This window comes from Artemia franciscana, chromosome 14 (genome assembly GCF_032884065.1).
Source record: "Artemia franciscana chromosome 14, ASM3288406v1, whole genome shotgun sequence".
NCBI classification, from domain to species: domain Eukaryota; kingdom Metazoa; phylum Arthropoda; class Branchiopoda; order Anostraca; family Artemiidae; genus Artemia; species Artemia franciscana.
The window spans coordinates 21,670,782-21,686,050 of NC_088876.1; the positions used below are offsets into that span (position 1 = coordinate 21,670,782).

Sequence of the window (15,269 nt, forward strand, 5' to 3'; positions counted from 1 at the left end):
ATGAGGGAGGAGGAGCGAGGGGTGGCTCCTTACTTTTTGTTCCAATAGCACATATGCCCAAAGTAGATGCAATATCTTAAACATACTTGGTGGAAAATAATTCCTATAGATTAGGCCCATAATGGAGGGTTTACACCGATTCCGACCTTTTGGTAGGATTTTTTGGCAAAGTAAGGGTTTCCTAAGTCTCATCGTCAGCCAAAACTAAGCGAGATGATGGAATTTATAGCCACTTATTCAACTGGTACAGTTGGTTAAGGTTATCTGTGCAGTGCTTGATACGACATTATCAGGGAACTGGATTGTTGTCATCTGCATTTCATCAGGTTTAAGGGATATGGGGTAGGCATTAGCATCCAGAGCTGATAGGGTGTCTACGGGGTTATTAGTGGTATCTGATAGCTTGAAGATAATTTGTTCATAGTAATTAGTTCCATGAGTTTTTGAAAATAATTTAGTTTTTTTTTTACTCAGACGTGTCTTTACAGATGTAGAGTGACTGTTTTACGCATGATCTATAGCCACAGGAAAATACTCAGGTTCCTAACATTGGTAATCCAAATGGGTATTTGGGAAAACATAGATAAAGTGGTATTCAGTGTATGCATTTTCATACATATAAAAGTAATTCCTAGATCTCTCTTAATTTTACAGCCTTTAAATATGAAACTAAATTAATAAATTTATTAATAAATATGAAAACGGAACAAACAATTTGTTACCCGAAATATATAGTCGCAAGCACTGCTCCACAACTGCAACCAATGGATGACAGTTACTGCAAAGCTTTGTGGGGCATTAGCACTGCAGATCGATTTGTAATCCTAGCCTGAACTTTCACTGACATCTCTGTCAGTTTTAAACGATGTCGTTTGGACCCATGAATATTGAAAGGGAATGGGCTAATAAAAGTAATTTAAAGTCAATTTTTGACACATTTTGGCCATTTAAAACTAAAATGAGCTCTGAACCATATGTTATGAAGAGTTCGTGGTTACAAATTGCCAGCATGGATCAAATCGGCCAAAAATAGTAACTGAAACTAAAAAAAGGAATTTTTGTAACAACAATTACATCAAAAGTAGGCCATTGGCTTTTTATCCTGATTATAAATATATAAAACTCTGTAATTTTAATGTAACTCATAAAAAAGGTACAAGCCTTAGAAATTTTGCCGGATTTTCGAAATAGAGGGAAACACCCAAAAAATAAAGGATCTTCACGAAATTTACACCTTCAGATTCTGCTTATCAGAGAACCCCACTGTAGAAGGGTTAAATTCCTTTTTTCTCCAGGGGTGATCACATTGAACCAATTGTCCTAGAATATCTGTAGAGGACTCATTAGAACGGAAATTAAAAGTCCTAGTGCCCTTTTTTAAGTAACCAAAACGGTTATAGGGCGTCTAACCCCCCTCCTCGCCCCTTTATTCCCAAAGACATTAGATCAAATTTTGAGATAGTCTTTTTTCAGCATAGTTGAAAGATCCAAAACTTTGCCTCTAGGGATGATATGTCCCATACAGCACCTAGGGAAAGGGCAGTAAGTTACGCACTTTGCCCATTGTTTATTGGTGGTATTTTTTGTTGAAAAATACACAGAAATTTTTCGGGAGGGGTATTTTCCATGGGGAGGAAAGATTCAAGGGGGGATTTACTGGCGGAGGTTCACATGGGGGAGTGGTATTTTCTGTTATTTTTTGAAAAACGTTAAAAAATTAAACAAAAAGCAATTTTTTCTACTGAAACTAAGGTGCAACATTAAAATTTAAAAAGAACAGGAATTAGCCCCCATGTGAGAGGAAGCGGCTGCCCCTTCCTTATTCCTCGCTCTTTACGATAAAGTTTGACTCTTTGTCCCAATTCTGTAAGAGCGACTTCTGAATCGCAAGGGCCGTTGAGTCTGAATGAGTAGTATTTTTAAAGAACTTTAAAATGTTTAGCGCAAAGAGCGATGGATGAGGAAGAGGCAGCTTCTCTCACATACAGAATAGTATCTGTTTGTTTTCAGTCTTAATGTTGCTCCTTTTCTTTTAAAGTTATTCTGTCTTATTGCACTCTTTATTCTTGATGTTGTGACTATTTCACCAATAGAATAAAAGTCAAACAATAATTAAGATCCCTGAATAGGAATTAATTCTGTGCACCAATTAAATCTGTTCGCTACAAGGTTCCCAAATCGGACACGATAATTATAACGTCTTCATTAGCTACAAAGATCGCCTATTCACTGGGCTCATTATTTAAGCAAAGGAGTCTTTAAAAAAAAAATGAAAGAAAAAAAAACAGATTAAATGCCACCCACGAAGAAATGTTACACCTTTCAAAATCAGTAAGTAAGAGGGTTTTGTCAGAACAGGAAACCTTTCGAAACCTTAATATGTTTCAAGAATACAAGGAGATCAGGTTTAAAGCCCTGTGAGTCGGTCAGGTGTCGAGTCAAATGTCGCCTTTTTTATTGGCCTGTAAGGTCTGAAAGGGGTGCTTGCTAGCGATTAAATAAAAAAAAACTAATTTTTTTTAGCTGAAAGTAAGGAGCGACATTAAAACTTAAAACGAACAGAAATTACCCCGTTAAAGTTTTTAATTGTTTTAAAAAGTAGAATTGTGGCAAAGAGTCAAACTTCAGCGTAAAGACGAGGGATTGCGGAGGGGGCAACCCATTTCATATACGGAGTAATTTCTGTTCGTTTTAAGTCTTAATGTCGCTCCTTACTTTCAGCTAAAAAAATTAGTTTCTTTTTATTTAATTTCTGAATGTTTTTGAATTAATGCATGTTTGGTTTTGGCTCTCCGCACATAAATTATTAAAATGAAATTTGTATATAATTCTTTTTTTGGCTAAATGACTTTCTCTTAGTTTTGATCAGACGATTTTGAGAAATAAGGGGTGGAGAAGGAGGCCTAGTTGCCCTCCAATTTTTCGGTTACTTAAAAAGGCAACTAGAACTTTTAATTTTTAACGAACGTTTTTATTAGTAAAAAATATACGTAACTTAAGAATTAACTTACGTAACAAACTTTCATAATCTTATATTTTTATTATGTATACGAGAGGGTTTGTACCCTCGTTAATACCTCGCTCTTTACACTAAATCGTAAGTTTTGTCCCAATTCTTTAAGAATGACCCCTGAATCAGAAAGGCCGTAGAATAAATAGTTGACATTACTAAAAATACTTTAGCATAAAGAGCGAGGTATATATCTCCTCCTAAATACCTCGCTCTTTATGCTAAAGTATTTTTAGAGCCCCTCATATGCGTAATAATCTCTGTTCGTTTTAAGTTTAAATGCTACTCCTTCCTTTCATTTGAAAAAATGTTTTCATGTTTATTTTTCATTGTTTTCTTATAATAATGCTAGAAAATCCTGCGCCCTTTTCATTGAATTTTTCTTCCCCCATGACAGATTCCTCCAAGGAAAGATCCTCGAACATAGCCCCCTCCCTAAGCCCCACCCCCAAACAAAATAAAATCCCCCTGAAAACGTCTGTACACTTCCCAATAACCATTACTATATGTAAACACTGGTCAAAGTTTGTAACTTGCAGCCCCTCCCCCAGGGATTGTGGGGGAGTAAGTCATCCCCAAAGACATAGTTATTATGGTTTTCGACTATGTTGAACAAAATGGCTATCTCAAAATTTTGATCCGTGGACTTTGGGAAAAAAATGAGCGTGGGAGGGGGCCTAGATGCCCTCCAATTTTTTGGTCACTTAAAAAGGGCACTAGAACTTTTCATTTCCGTTAGAATGATCCCTCTTGCGACATTCTAGGACCACTTGGTCGATACGATGACCCCTGGGAAAAAAAAACAAAGAAACAAATAAACACGCACCCGTGATTTGTCTTCTGGCAAAAAATACAAAATTCCACATTTTTGTAGATAGGAGCTTGAAACTTCTACGGTATGGTTCTCTGATACGCTGAATCTGATGGTGTCATTTTCGTCAAGATTCTACGACTTTTAGGGGGTGTTTCCCCCTATTTTCTTAAATAAGGCAAATTTTCTCAGGCTCGTAACTTTTGATGGGTAAGACTAAACTTGATGAAACTTATATATTTAAAATCAGCATTAAAATGCAATTCTTTTGATGTAGTTATTGATATCAAAATTCAATTTTTTAGAGTTTTGGTTACTATTGAGCCGGGTCGCTCCTTACTACAGTTCGTTACCACGAACTGTTTGATAATAATAAACCTACATAAATGTTCCTAGAAGCAGCCTACACTAATTAAAATAATAATGAAAAAAGACAATCACCTTCTCTCAAACACGTCCAGGGTAACAACCCTCATCCAAATACAACGCCATCCGCCCCAACCCGCTCCTAACTCCAACCCTATAACCCACTCCAGTCCTCCCTAAAAAACACTAATTTCCTAACAAATACTCTTTTAATCTAATTTTAAACTGTGGGAAGTGCTCAGCCTCCCTAGCACTCACAACAAGTGAATTCCATACAGAAGGGCCAAGATACTTCAAAGTAAAACCAGATCTTACACTATTTTGAATATCCACAACCAAGTTACTTCATACTTCCCAATTATTCTTGCTGTTTTCGTTTGTAGAATTTGCACACGCTTATAATTAACATAAAAATTGCTGCTCGAAACTAAACATCCGTATGATATACATGGGTAGATTATTGCAAAATATATCATGCGAAGAGCACGTTCTGGCAGAATATGCTTCAGTCTTCTGAGAATACCAACTCCATGTGCAATTTTGGCGGAAATAATGTCTTTATGGATTAGAATCAATATGGAAGCCAAAGTACCGCAGTGATTTAACTTGTAAAATAGGCTTTTCCCCTAATAGGACTCTACTACTTACATCAACAGAATCACCCACTCTACAGACTGTTAGTAAAAACGTTTTCTTTACATTCACGCACAACAAACTTAAACTTGTAAACACCTCTAATTTTTTGAGAGCATCATTAGCTTTCACTATTAAATCATTGGCTGGTTTTTCAAATGCTGTTAGCACAGTGTCATCCGCAAAAGAAGTAATACATGTATCCTGCAGATAAACGCGCATCATGTCCACGTAAACTAGATAAAGTAAGGGACCCAGTACAGAGCTCTGAGGTACACCACACGTCACAGGAAAAGACGATGAGACTACATCATTTAAAGCGACTTTAAGGGACCTGCCGTAAAGATAGCTCTCAAACCATCTTAGACAAACTCCATTTATTCCAAGACTTCTTTTTCGATGAAGCAATACTTGGTAGTGAACCGTGTCAAACGCTTTTCCATTCTCAATGAAAATAGACATAGGTACGTTACCTAAATTAATGCACAGTAATTTATCTCTAAATTATAATTTATCTCTCTCACGCAAGGCTGATTATCATCAAGTACACACTGAAATCACACAGTTCTTAGTAACGAACTTTAAGCAAGGAGCGACCCAGCTCAATAGTAACCCAAACTCTAAAAAAACGGAATTTTGATACCAATAGATATATCAAAAGAATTGGATTATTATACTGATTTCCAATATATCAATTTCATTAAGCTTAGTATTCCCCATCAAAAGCTAGGAGCCTGATAAATTTTGCCTGGTTTTTGAATCTTAATGAAAATCATACTTTCAGATTTCCTGTTGACCCTATTGAAGAGTTTATCTGGAAAAATGTGAAATTTTTTATTTTTTGACAGGAGAAAGATCACGGATGCCTTTTTTTTCAGGTGTGATCGTATCGACCGAGCGGTCAAAGAACATCGAGAAGGGGCTCTTTTGGACGGAAATAAAAAGTTATATTGCCTTTTTTGAAAGTAGAGGGCAATTAGCCCCCCACGTAGTTGAAAGGTCTAGTAATTACGGCTTTGAAAATTAAAACTCCCCCTCTTCCCAACAGCTTTCAGGGCAAAGGTCGTAAGCTAAGCCCCGGGGCATATAGTTTTTATGGAAAGGGTGATCGTATAAACTTCGGAGGGGCTCAATGGATTGGAGATCAGGAGTTCTAGTGCCCTTTTTAACAGTGGAAAGGTGTTGGAGGGTGACCAGGCCACCCCTCCACGGCTATCATTTCCCTAAACAAATCCAATCAAAGTTCTTAGATAGCCATCGTATAAACCTGGATTGTGGCTCATTCAATTGGAAATTGGGCAACCAGCCCCCCCCCCCTTTCTACGCCCATTATTTCCCTAAACAAATCCAATCAAAATTCAGAAATAGCAATTTTTTGACATATTTGAAAGGTCCAATAATTTTGTATTTGGGGATTACAGTCCCCCCCCACGACTCTCAGGACAAGGGTTATAAGCTATACCATTTGCCCATTCTTAACATTTTTGGAAAAGGGGGTCATATAAACTTCGGAAAAGGCTCATTCAATCTAAAATTGAAAGTTCTAGCCCTTTTTTTAAAAATCAAGAGTGATCGGATGGCAACACCTCCCCCCCCCAACCCCCTTTTTCTCCAGATGCTTCCGACCAAAATTTTGAGATAGCCTCAAAATTTTGGATATGGCTCATTCAGTTGGAAATTTAAGTCCTTTGGGGTTGAAATAGCCACTACTATGACTGAGCACCGCAAAGACTATGAGCATAAAGATGAACATCTCAAAATATATATGAATATACAGGCTATCAAAAGATGTACCAGTAATATCAAAGCAACGGGTATTTGTATTAAGATGAAACTTCCAGGACTTGATGAGAATGATATTTAAATGAGCAAAAGCTAACACGTTAATACTACTGCAGCTACTAGTTCTAGCTCGATTGCTATCAATACTTTAATACTATTAATACTGCTTGTGGTATTAAGGGTATTAAGGCTAAACTCTTAGGGAACGCTTAGGGGGAGTTTCACTTAAACTAAAAACTATGCATGCAGGATTTCAAAAGGGCATATAAGCAGTATCATAGGCAGCACCGCTCTATAATAGCTACTAATTTCAGTGAAATTTTTGAAGGAGCTAATTTGATTGGAAACTAAAAGTTCTAGTGCATGTTTGAACAACAGATAAAAATTTGATGTACAATGCTTGGCAGCATGTGCAGATCACTTAATTAATTCTATCAGAAGTTGTGTCAAAAGATCTTCTTTGTTTTTGTCAAAAATGTAGGGTTACAAGTGTCTTCGTCAAAATAGTTTTGGATTTACAATAAACAAAGATTAAAAAAAAGTAAAAAATAAGGTAGGTCTATAAGAATTCTCTGAAAAGATACAATTTTATTGTGTTTAATTAAACCAATTAGGACAAATTGCCAATTTTGAAACATTCACTCAAACGTAGGCGTATTTATAAAAGAAAAAAACGACAATTTTATTCGAAACTTTGCAACAGGACTTACAAGATGACACTTACACTATTAACGGTATAGCTGCACATCACTTCATCAACATTCACTCCATCTAGCCATGAGGATTCAGTGTATTAATATTTATTTAATTATTTATTTTTTAATCTGCTACACCGAGTCCAAATGTGCAAGACCCGGGTACTGAAGGCTCGATTTTAGTTCAATAAAATCATTCATTTTATAAGCGCATATATTACATTTAAAAGATTCACTTCCACACTGCCCAAGAGGTAGAGGTCAAGGCGGATTTTTTTAAAGAGGTATTGCCAGTTTCATTTGTTTTTTAATATTAGTCAAAAATTACTTGTAAATAGTTCAAGTAAGTGAGAAACTAGTACCCAACTTACTAGCTGGGAATCGAAGGAACATTCAGGCGGATGTTGAACTAAATCAAAACGAACCATAGGCATGTAGATTTTCGAAAAGGTGACAAAGCAATATCTCAAGAACAGCTTACGTTGTTAAGTTAGACCTTTAAGGATAAGTTGTTGTGGATTTTGAACTAGCCAAAAGGCATATGTGTATGCTATTAACACTACCAGTACAGTTACTGTAACTAATAACGCCAAGCTTATTAAGGTGAAACTTCTAGGAAACATTTAGGGAGAGTTTCAATTAAACGAAAAAAAAACTATATATGTGCAAGTACTCAAAAGAGCATGTAAGGAATATCCAGGGAAGCGCCACTCTACAATAGCTAGAAACATCATTGAAACTTTCAAAGAAGCTAATTTGACTGGAAATTAATAGTTCTAGTGCCTTTTTAAAAGTCAAAAGTTATTGGAGGGCAAAGAGCCCTCCTCCCAAGTCCATTCATTTCCCAAACACCATCCAATCAGAATTTTGAGACAGCCATTTTGTTCAGCAGAGGAGAACATCCCAGTAACTATGTCTATAGGAATATTGGGCATATCAACCCTCCACAGTTTATGCAATTTGTCCATTATGCTTTAAAACTAAATCTTACTGTAAAACTAAATCAAATCACTGTGTGTATGGTTGCCAATAAGACAGCTCAGCAATATCTTGAGAACGACGGGGGGTATTAAGTTGAAACTTTTACGGCTACTACTATTACTACTTCTGCTCTTACAATTTAAATCAATCAAAAGAGTGTAAGTGTATCCAGGATGTCAAAGAGTATATGTAGAATTTTTTGAGAATGGTATTAAGTTTAATTTTCAGGTCAACTTGAGGAGGCATAAAACTAAATTAAAAAATACTATTTGTGTTAGGATGTATTTGGTAGCTATTTCTAGGGGTCATTTCAACCCCAAAGGCCTTTTTACATGATCTTTAGACTATTTTGAATAAAATCGCTATCTCAAAATTTCTATCGGATACATTTGGGGAAAATAAGGTGTGGGATAGGGCTAGTTCCATTCTATTACTTTTTACTTTTAAATAGGAGACTAAGACTTCTGATTTCCAATTGAATGAGCCACGTTCGAAGTTTATTCGACCAGCTTTTCCATAAAAACTTAAATGTTAAAAATGGGCTACTAATATAACTTATAGCTCTCGCCATGTGGTCCATCGGGGGGGGGGGGCTCATCCTCAAAAACATAACTACTGGATCTTTCAAATATGCTTAACAAAATGGGTATCCCAAATTTTGATTGAAAGTGTTTGGGCAAATCATGGGCGAGGGGGGGGGGGTTAAGTATGTACATAAACTAATACTGTCCATTAATATCAACGACCAGTTATTTATTCCATAAGAATAAATAATTAAATAGGTCTGTTGTGTATGCACTTAAATGACATTTTAATGCCGCACAGTTCCTTATTAATTTTAGAAAACTGTCATCGATTTCTTTGGATGGTGAGATTGAGTTGAAAAACAAACCTGAACATCCCTCGTCTGAACAGGGGCAGGAAAAGGAGGAAATACCAAAGACTGTGTCAACGCCTACATCCCCGACCAAAAAACATGGTAACACACTTATTATTGAAATAGCACCTGAGGGAAAGGGTCAGCTTTGTGTTCCTTCTGACTGTGGAATTCGGTAAGTAACTTTAATGGCTCTAGGTTCACTCATTTTTGATAAGGGAGGTTTTATTTATTCGTTTTTTTTGTTTTTACCCTAGTCTGGATTTTGCACAGAAGAAATATGCATATTGTTTTTAGCAAAGCGCAAATCACACTCTAGTCTTTTAGAGGGTTTAAGAGGAACTTAACTCCGCTCTAAAAACCACACTGTTCGAAATACACATCGTTTTTAGTAAAGCGCAAATGATACTCTAGTTCTTAGAACTTAGAGGGTTTAATAGGGTGATAGCTTCATATTATTTTATGGCAATTTCCTTTTGTTCTATATATGTTCTTGTTAAATTTGACTTGATTTTTCGCAGTTTTTCACAGACGTAGTATTTAACATTTCACAGAGATATTCATAGTATTTTTTTCTCCATTTTGAGTTTGCCTCATCATGTGACAACTTTTCTCGTTTCAGGATTTAGTATTGCTCCTTACCTTCTTGTGAATTCCTTTAAATATAGTAATATAGGTTGAGTTAGTTATGTTTCGGGGCAAATTAAAAAAGTAACTCGTATACATGGTACGCTTTTTTGCTCAACAGCAGCGATTCAGGGAAAGGAGAATGAAAGTGTTTTTAGCCTAAGCCGAAACAGGGCATTTTAAGACTGCCTTTACGATACGATATGATACGAATTTATTATGTCAAATAACTTGAATTGAATGAGACATAAAATATAATTTAATTATTCCCACTTCCTTGTCACTTACTTATCAAAATGAGACACAAAATATTGTCGAAAAGATAATCTCTATTGGTCGATAACCGCGGGCTTAGAAGGCTCCAGATTGTTCTGGTGCATTGAATTTTACCATGCTCCTCCCGGTTTGGGGAGCAAGCCTCGATGCTTTCTGGACTCCAAAAGCTTCTGTCCAAAGGCTATCATCGTAATTTGTGAATTTCGGACCTAATATCACACGGGTAGCTCGTTTCTGTACATTCTCAAGGTCATTTCGTTGCTCTTTATTTCGCCCCGGATGCCACACAGGACAAGCATACTCTAAAATACTCAGAATGTACAGTTTATAAAAATTCAACAGTGAAAAATGACTGAAACCGAATCGCGAAATTGTAACTAGATTACGCAACGGCCTATTCACCTTCTTAGTTCTATTATTTCCATGATCCATCCATGACATTTTTGAGTCAAAAGTCACATATAAAATTTTCATATTATTTATAATTGGCACATTTATATCACTAAGGAACGTATCATCATTTTATTTGGAGAAAAAAAGAACTTCTTTTTAGGACTTGTCTGTTAAAAGAAACACACTCAAGAATTACGTTCTGTAAGACAAAACCCAATTTGTCTAATGGTTAAACCTAATGAGATATATCAAAATATTATGAGAATATACTAAAATATGATGAAAATATAATATTTTATTAACAAAATTATGGAAACTACAACAAAGAACCATGGAAAGCAGGCCGCCCAGAACGTATTATATTAAATACCTAACCTAACAAAAATACTTACTAAATATTTGATTGAAATATACCTACATCTTAGTTTTTCAGTGAGCTAAAGCTGAGACAGTAAACCGGCTCTTCGCAAATTCAATAGATCTTCCAGAGCGCAATTCTTGAGTGTGTTTCTTTTAACAGCCAAGTATCCATACTATTTTAGACGTTTTTTGGGGAATTAAAAAAAAATAATCGGAAAACGAAGTTTTTCACTGAAAAGTAAAGGCCATATTATACTATTTTAAATGTTTCTTTAGACTGACAACTACCGAGTTGAATCACGCTCGATGCTAGAGAAACACAACTAACGTCATGCTCTACCACGACTAAGTCGGCGAAATCGAGGAAAGACTGCTGTAATACCTCACGTTGCAACGTAGACAACTCGCAATCAATGTTAGTCTAGTCAGGGTCGTTACTATCCAATTTTGTTTTTTTTTTTGGGGGGGGGAGGCAAGGGATTTTACCGACTGGCTGGTCATTTTTGCCGACTGTTTTTTTGCCAATAATTAAAACAATCTCCGGCTCGAATACAATACGTAAAATCACTGAACTAGTTGGTGAAACCGCTGCATTTACTGACTGAGATTCAGATTTCGGTACAAATCATTTCACTATTTTAATGCTATTTATTTAAGCAAACGGAAAATTGTGGCACCATCTGTAAACTCACGGCAAGAGTCAGTAAAACTGCTGCGTTTACTGACCAAGTTCGAACTTTCTGTAGATGACATGTCAGTATTTTTGTGGTCTTTATTTAACTGAAAAAAAGATTTTAGCGGCGTCGGAAAAATCATGGCGCTTCGCTTCATGATTTTGCCGATTTTTCTTGTTTTACTGAGTGATTAAAACATTGTGGGGGGGGTCTCCCCTCCCTTCCTCCCTTCACCAATACGTGATGGCCCCGTGTCTAATTAACAACTTCTTTTTGGAAAAAAACGAACTGTTTTTAGGACAAATTCATCCCTGTTGTGAACATTTCCGTAGTGATTATAAATCGCACTTTACGCGCTTTGCAATGCGTATCTAATTAAATAGATCAGGAAATATCCAATTCTGGCAATGTGCTCATTCATCGAGCTTAATTGTCAGTGTTTATAATTTTGCAGTCTTGGAAAAACTTCCATAGTTTCATCATATTTTGTCGTCATACTAAATATTGTTTAGACTATAAAGTGGGTTTTCATGTCCTCGATCTTCAAAGAAACGACAAGAATTTTATATTATGGTGATAATAAATATCGGTAGGTTTATTTCCTATCAGTTGTCAGTTAGCTATTTTTCTTCTTACTAATCTGCTTTACAGACTGCTGGAATATTCATTTTAATCTGTGGAAAGGTAAGCAATTTTAATTCAGCAAAATAATGGGAAGTTTTGTTTGAGCCGGGGTGTAAGATCACGTATTCCAGATTTTCGCCGAAATTTGTTTTGATTACAATAAGGTTAGATACAGATATAAATAATTACTATGGAATGAGACAATCCGTGGATGATTTCTTTGTCTCGAGATCTAACTTTTCGTTGACATTTGTGCTACAATGCTCTATTTTGAAGTAATCTTTAACCTTTTTTTAAAAATTAGATCAAATATGCATTCACTGGGCGAAATCAAGGAAACGGTGGCTCTAACTTTGCCATGTGGCAGCGACATACCTTTAGTCTTGCAGATTAGTTTTTGTAAACAATTATGTTTCATATCACATGATGCTACTATTTTTCTTATACCTGGGGTCTTAGTATAAAAAGGACCAAGTCCATTTTTATAATTTTCAAAGTATAAAGCTAAAAAGTAAAGTTTTCGGTATATCATCATGGATGCTGATTGGGCAGGTAGGCAGGAATTACCTCCTATATTGGTAGCAAATATTGGTAGCATCCTTTTTGGTAGCAAAATGGTAGCAAAAAATTGCTACCATTGATTCTCATCAGTTGTATCCTAATTCCAGCAGTTTCTGATATTCAAAACAAATGTCTAATTTTCTTTCGTGGTAACAGTGTACCAAGTCCTCTTGACTTTCTATTTTATTTTATTTTTAGTTCTGAGATTTTATAAAAAAAATCTCAATTATTCCAAGTTATCCAAATCACAATATTATAGCCCAAAATGTGGGATTTAGTTGTCACTTGCCCTAGGGAGCCCTTATCTTGAAAGTATTTTTTTAATGTTTGGTTCTCTCAAACCCAGTTTTAAGTCCATTATTATACGACATTGAGAACCCTAGTCAACAAGTTAAGGATAATGAACACATTCATCCATCATACAGTGAAAAGAAATTGTCATACCTTTAGATTGTACCTAACAAATGATTGCTTATAATATGAATGATAATTTGGGTTGAATCTTTTTTTCTTCATTTGTTTGAAATAAAGACATAGGCTACATAGACGAGAATGAAATATTGATGCTATATTAGTGACAGGATAGTTAATGACAGTCACTGCGATTTTTTGCGCTTTCTAACCAATGTACAAAAAAAAAAAAAAAAAAAAAATCGGCCTTTGTTTATTCAGCTTGTCTCACCTTTATGATCTATTACTATTTCAGGGCGCGTAAGCAACTTAAAGTGTCCGCCAACATCGTCGCTGTCAACGACTAAAATAAAAAAAAATAAATACTGCTTGATTAGATAGAATTTGCGAATATGAAACACACAAAAAAGTTTTCTGATGAAAATGAAGAACGATCTAAATTTTGAAACGAACCTAAATTATTTCTTCTTAGTCTATGCGACATATATATCTAGTTCAAATCAAATTAAAAAAAAAATCAACTGAAAGTAAGGAGCAACGTTAAAACTTAAAATGAACAGAAATTATTCCGTGTAAATACGCTAAAGTATTTTATAAATTGAAAGAAAGCTTTTATGCTTATCAAACGACCGGCCCTATGTTCGTCCTTAAAGGATTTGGACAAAAAGTTCCCCTCCGTGGAAAATTCTCTCTCCCCCCATAGAAAATTTCTCAAAGTAAAGTTCCTCTTACGTCAAATACCCACCCCGGAAAATTCCTCCCAGACAAAATCATCCTCGCTGAAAATCCCCCAGGAAAATTTCTTGCGGACCCAATAGCAAATACTATACGGAAACAATGGGTAGCCTAAACATCGTATCTTACAGCCCTCTCCCCTGAAAAATTCTTCTTAGCATACTTTCATTTCAAAAAGGTTTTAATTTCTGATTGTTTTCCAATTCGTGTCGGATATCCCCCCTCTGTGAAAAATTTTTGCCAGGAATTCTCCCAACGGAATGTTTCTCCCGTGAAAAATCCCCTCCCCGTGGAAAATCCCTCCAGACAATCCTAACCCCGCTGAAAATTTCCTCGGGAACATCTCCACATGTTCAATTTAGTCGGCAAAGCCGAAGTAAGACAAATAAAAAGAATTTCGTAAAGAAATGTTGGCAAATTCTCCCAGTAATAAAATTCCCCCTTAAAAGCTTACCCCCCGGGAACTTTCCTCCCTACAAAAATTTTTCACGGTAGTAAATACCCCCAAGCAGAAAGTCCCAACCAAAACAATACACTTCCCAATAGCAAATACTATACGTAAACAGTGGGAACATTTCATAAATTATAGCCCTTTCCCCAGGGGCTCTGGGGGGTCATGTTATCCCCAAAGATATATTTGTTGGACATTTCAAATATGCCGAACAAAATGGCTATCTCCAAATTTTAATTGGACGACTTTGGAGAAAAAAGGGATTTTGGATGGGGGTTAGCTGCCCTCCAATCTTTCTGTTTACCTAAAAGGGGCACTAGGACTTCGGAAAAACGAATCCTCTGCCGATCTTCTAGGGTCACTATCCTAGAAGATCTATCCGATCTTCTAGAATTTTTCCTTCCTTTTTAAAAAATTGAGCACATTTTCTCGGGCTCGTAACTTTCATGGGTAATATTAAACTTAATAAACTTTTTGAACCAGCATAAAAATTCAATTCTTTCCCTCCTTTTTCAAAAACTGGGCACATTTTCTAGGGCTCGTAACTTTCATAGGTAAAATTAAACTTAATAAATTTTATATATTTTGAATCAACATAAAATTCAACTCTTTCCCTCCTTTTTCAAAAATTGGGCATATTTTCACGGGCTCGTAACTTTCATGGTTAAAATTAAACTTAATAAACTTCGTATATTTTGAATCAGCATAAAAATTCAACTCTTTTGATGTATCAATCGTTATCAAAATTCTGTCTTTTAGAGTTTCGGTTACTACTGACTGGCGTTGTTCTTTACTTACAGTTCGTTACCACGAACTGTTGGATAAACTGACTAGTGATTATTTCCTGTGTTTGTAAAACTATGGAAAACTATGGATATATTCGATGTAGAAGACAAATCTTTTAGGGTAGTTTTAAGTGTTGTGAATTCGCTCAATTTGGTGTAACTTTTGCCAAATAAGCCCAGATAATGAATGACTTTCTTTTTTGGTTTTAAAATGGTT

General features: G+C 35.7%; 1 protein-coding gene across 3 annotated transcripts in view; it reads left to right on the forward strand.

Moving 5' to 3' along the window:
* The window catches only part of LOC136035450 (tight junction protein ZO-2-like), a 160,539-nt gene that overhangs the window by 25,253 nt on the left and 120,017 nt on the right, over positions 1-15,269 (forward strand). For 2 of the 3 annotated variants that reach the window (XM_065717262.1, XM_065717264.1), the window contains exon 4: positions 9,121-9,330. In XM_065717262.1, coding sequence (XP_065573334.1) covers positions 9,121-9,330 — 210 coding nt within the window. Of the gene's footprint in view, positions 1-9,120; positions 9,331-11,936; positions 12,075-15,269 lie in introns of those variants that run through there. The other variant, XM_065717263.1, reaches the window with a different exon arrangement.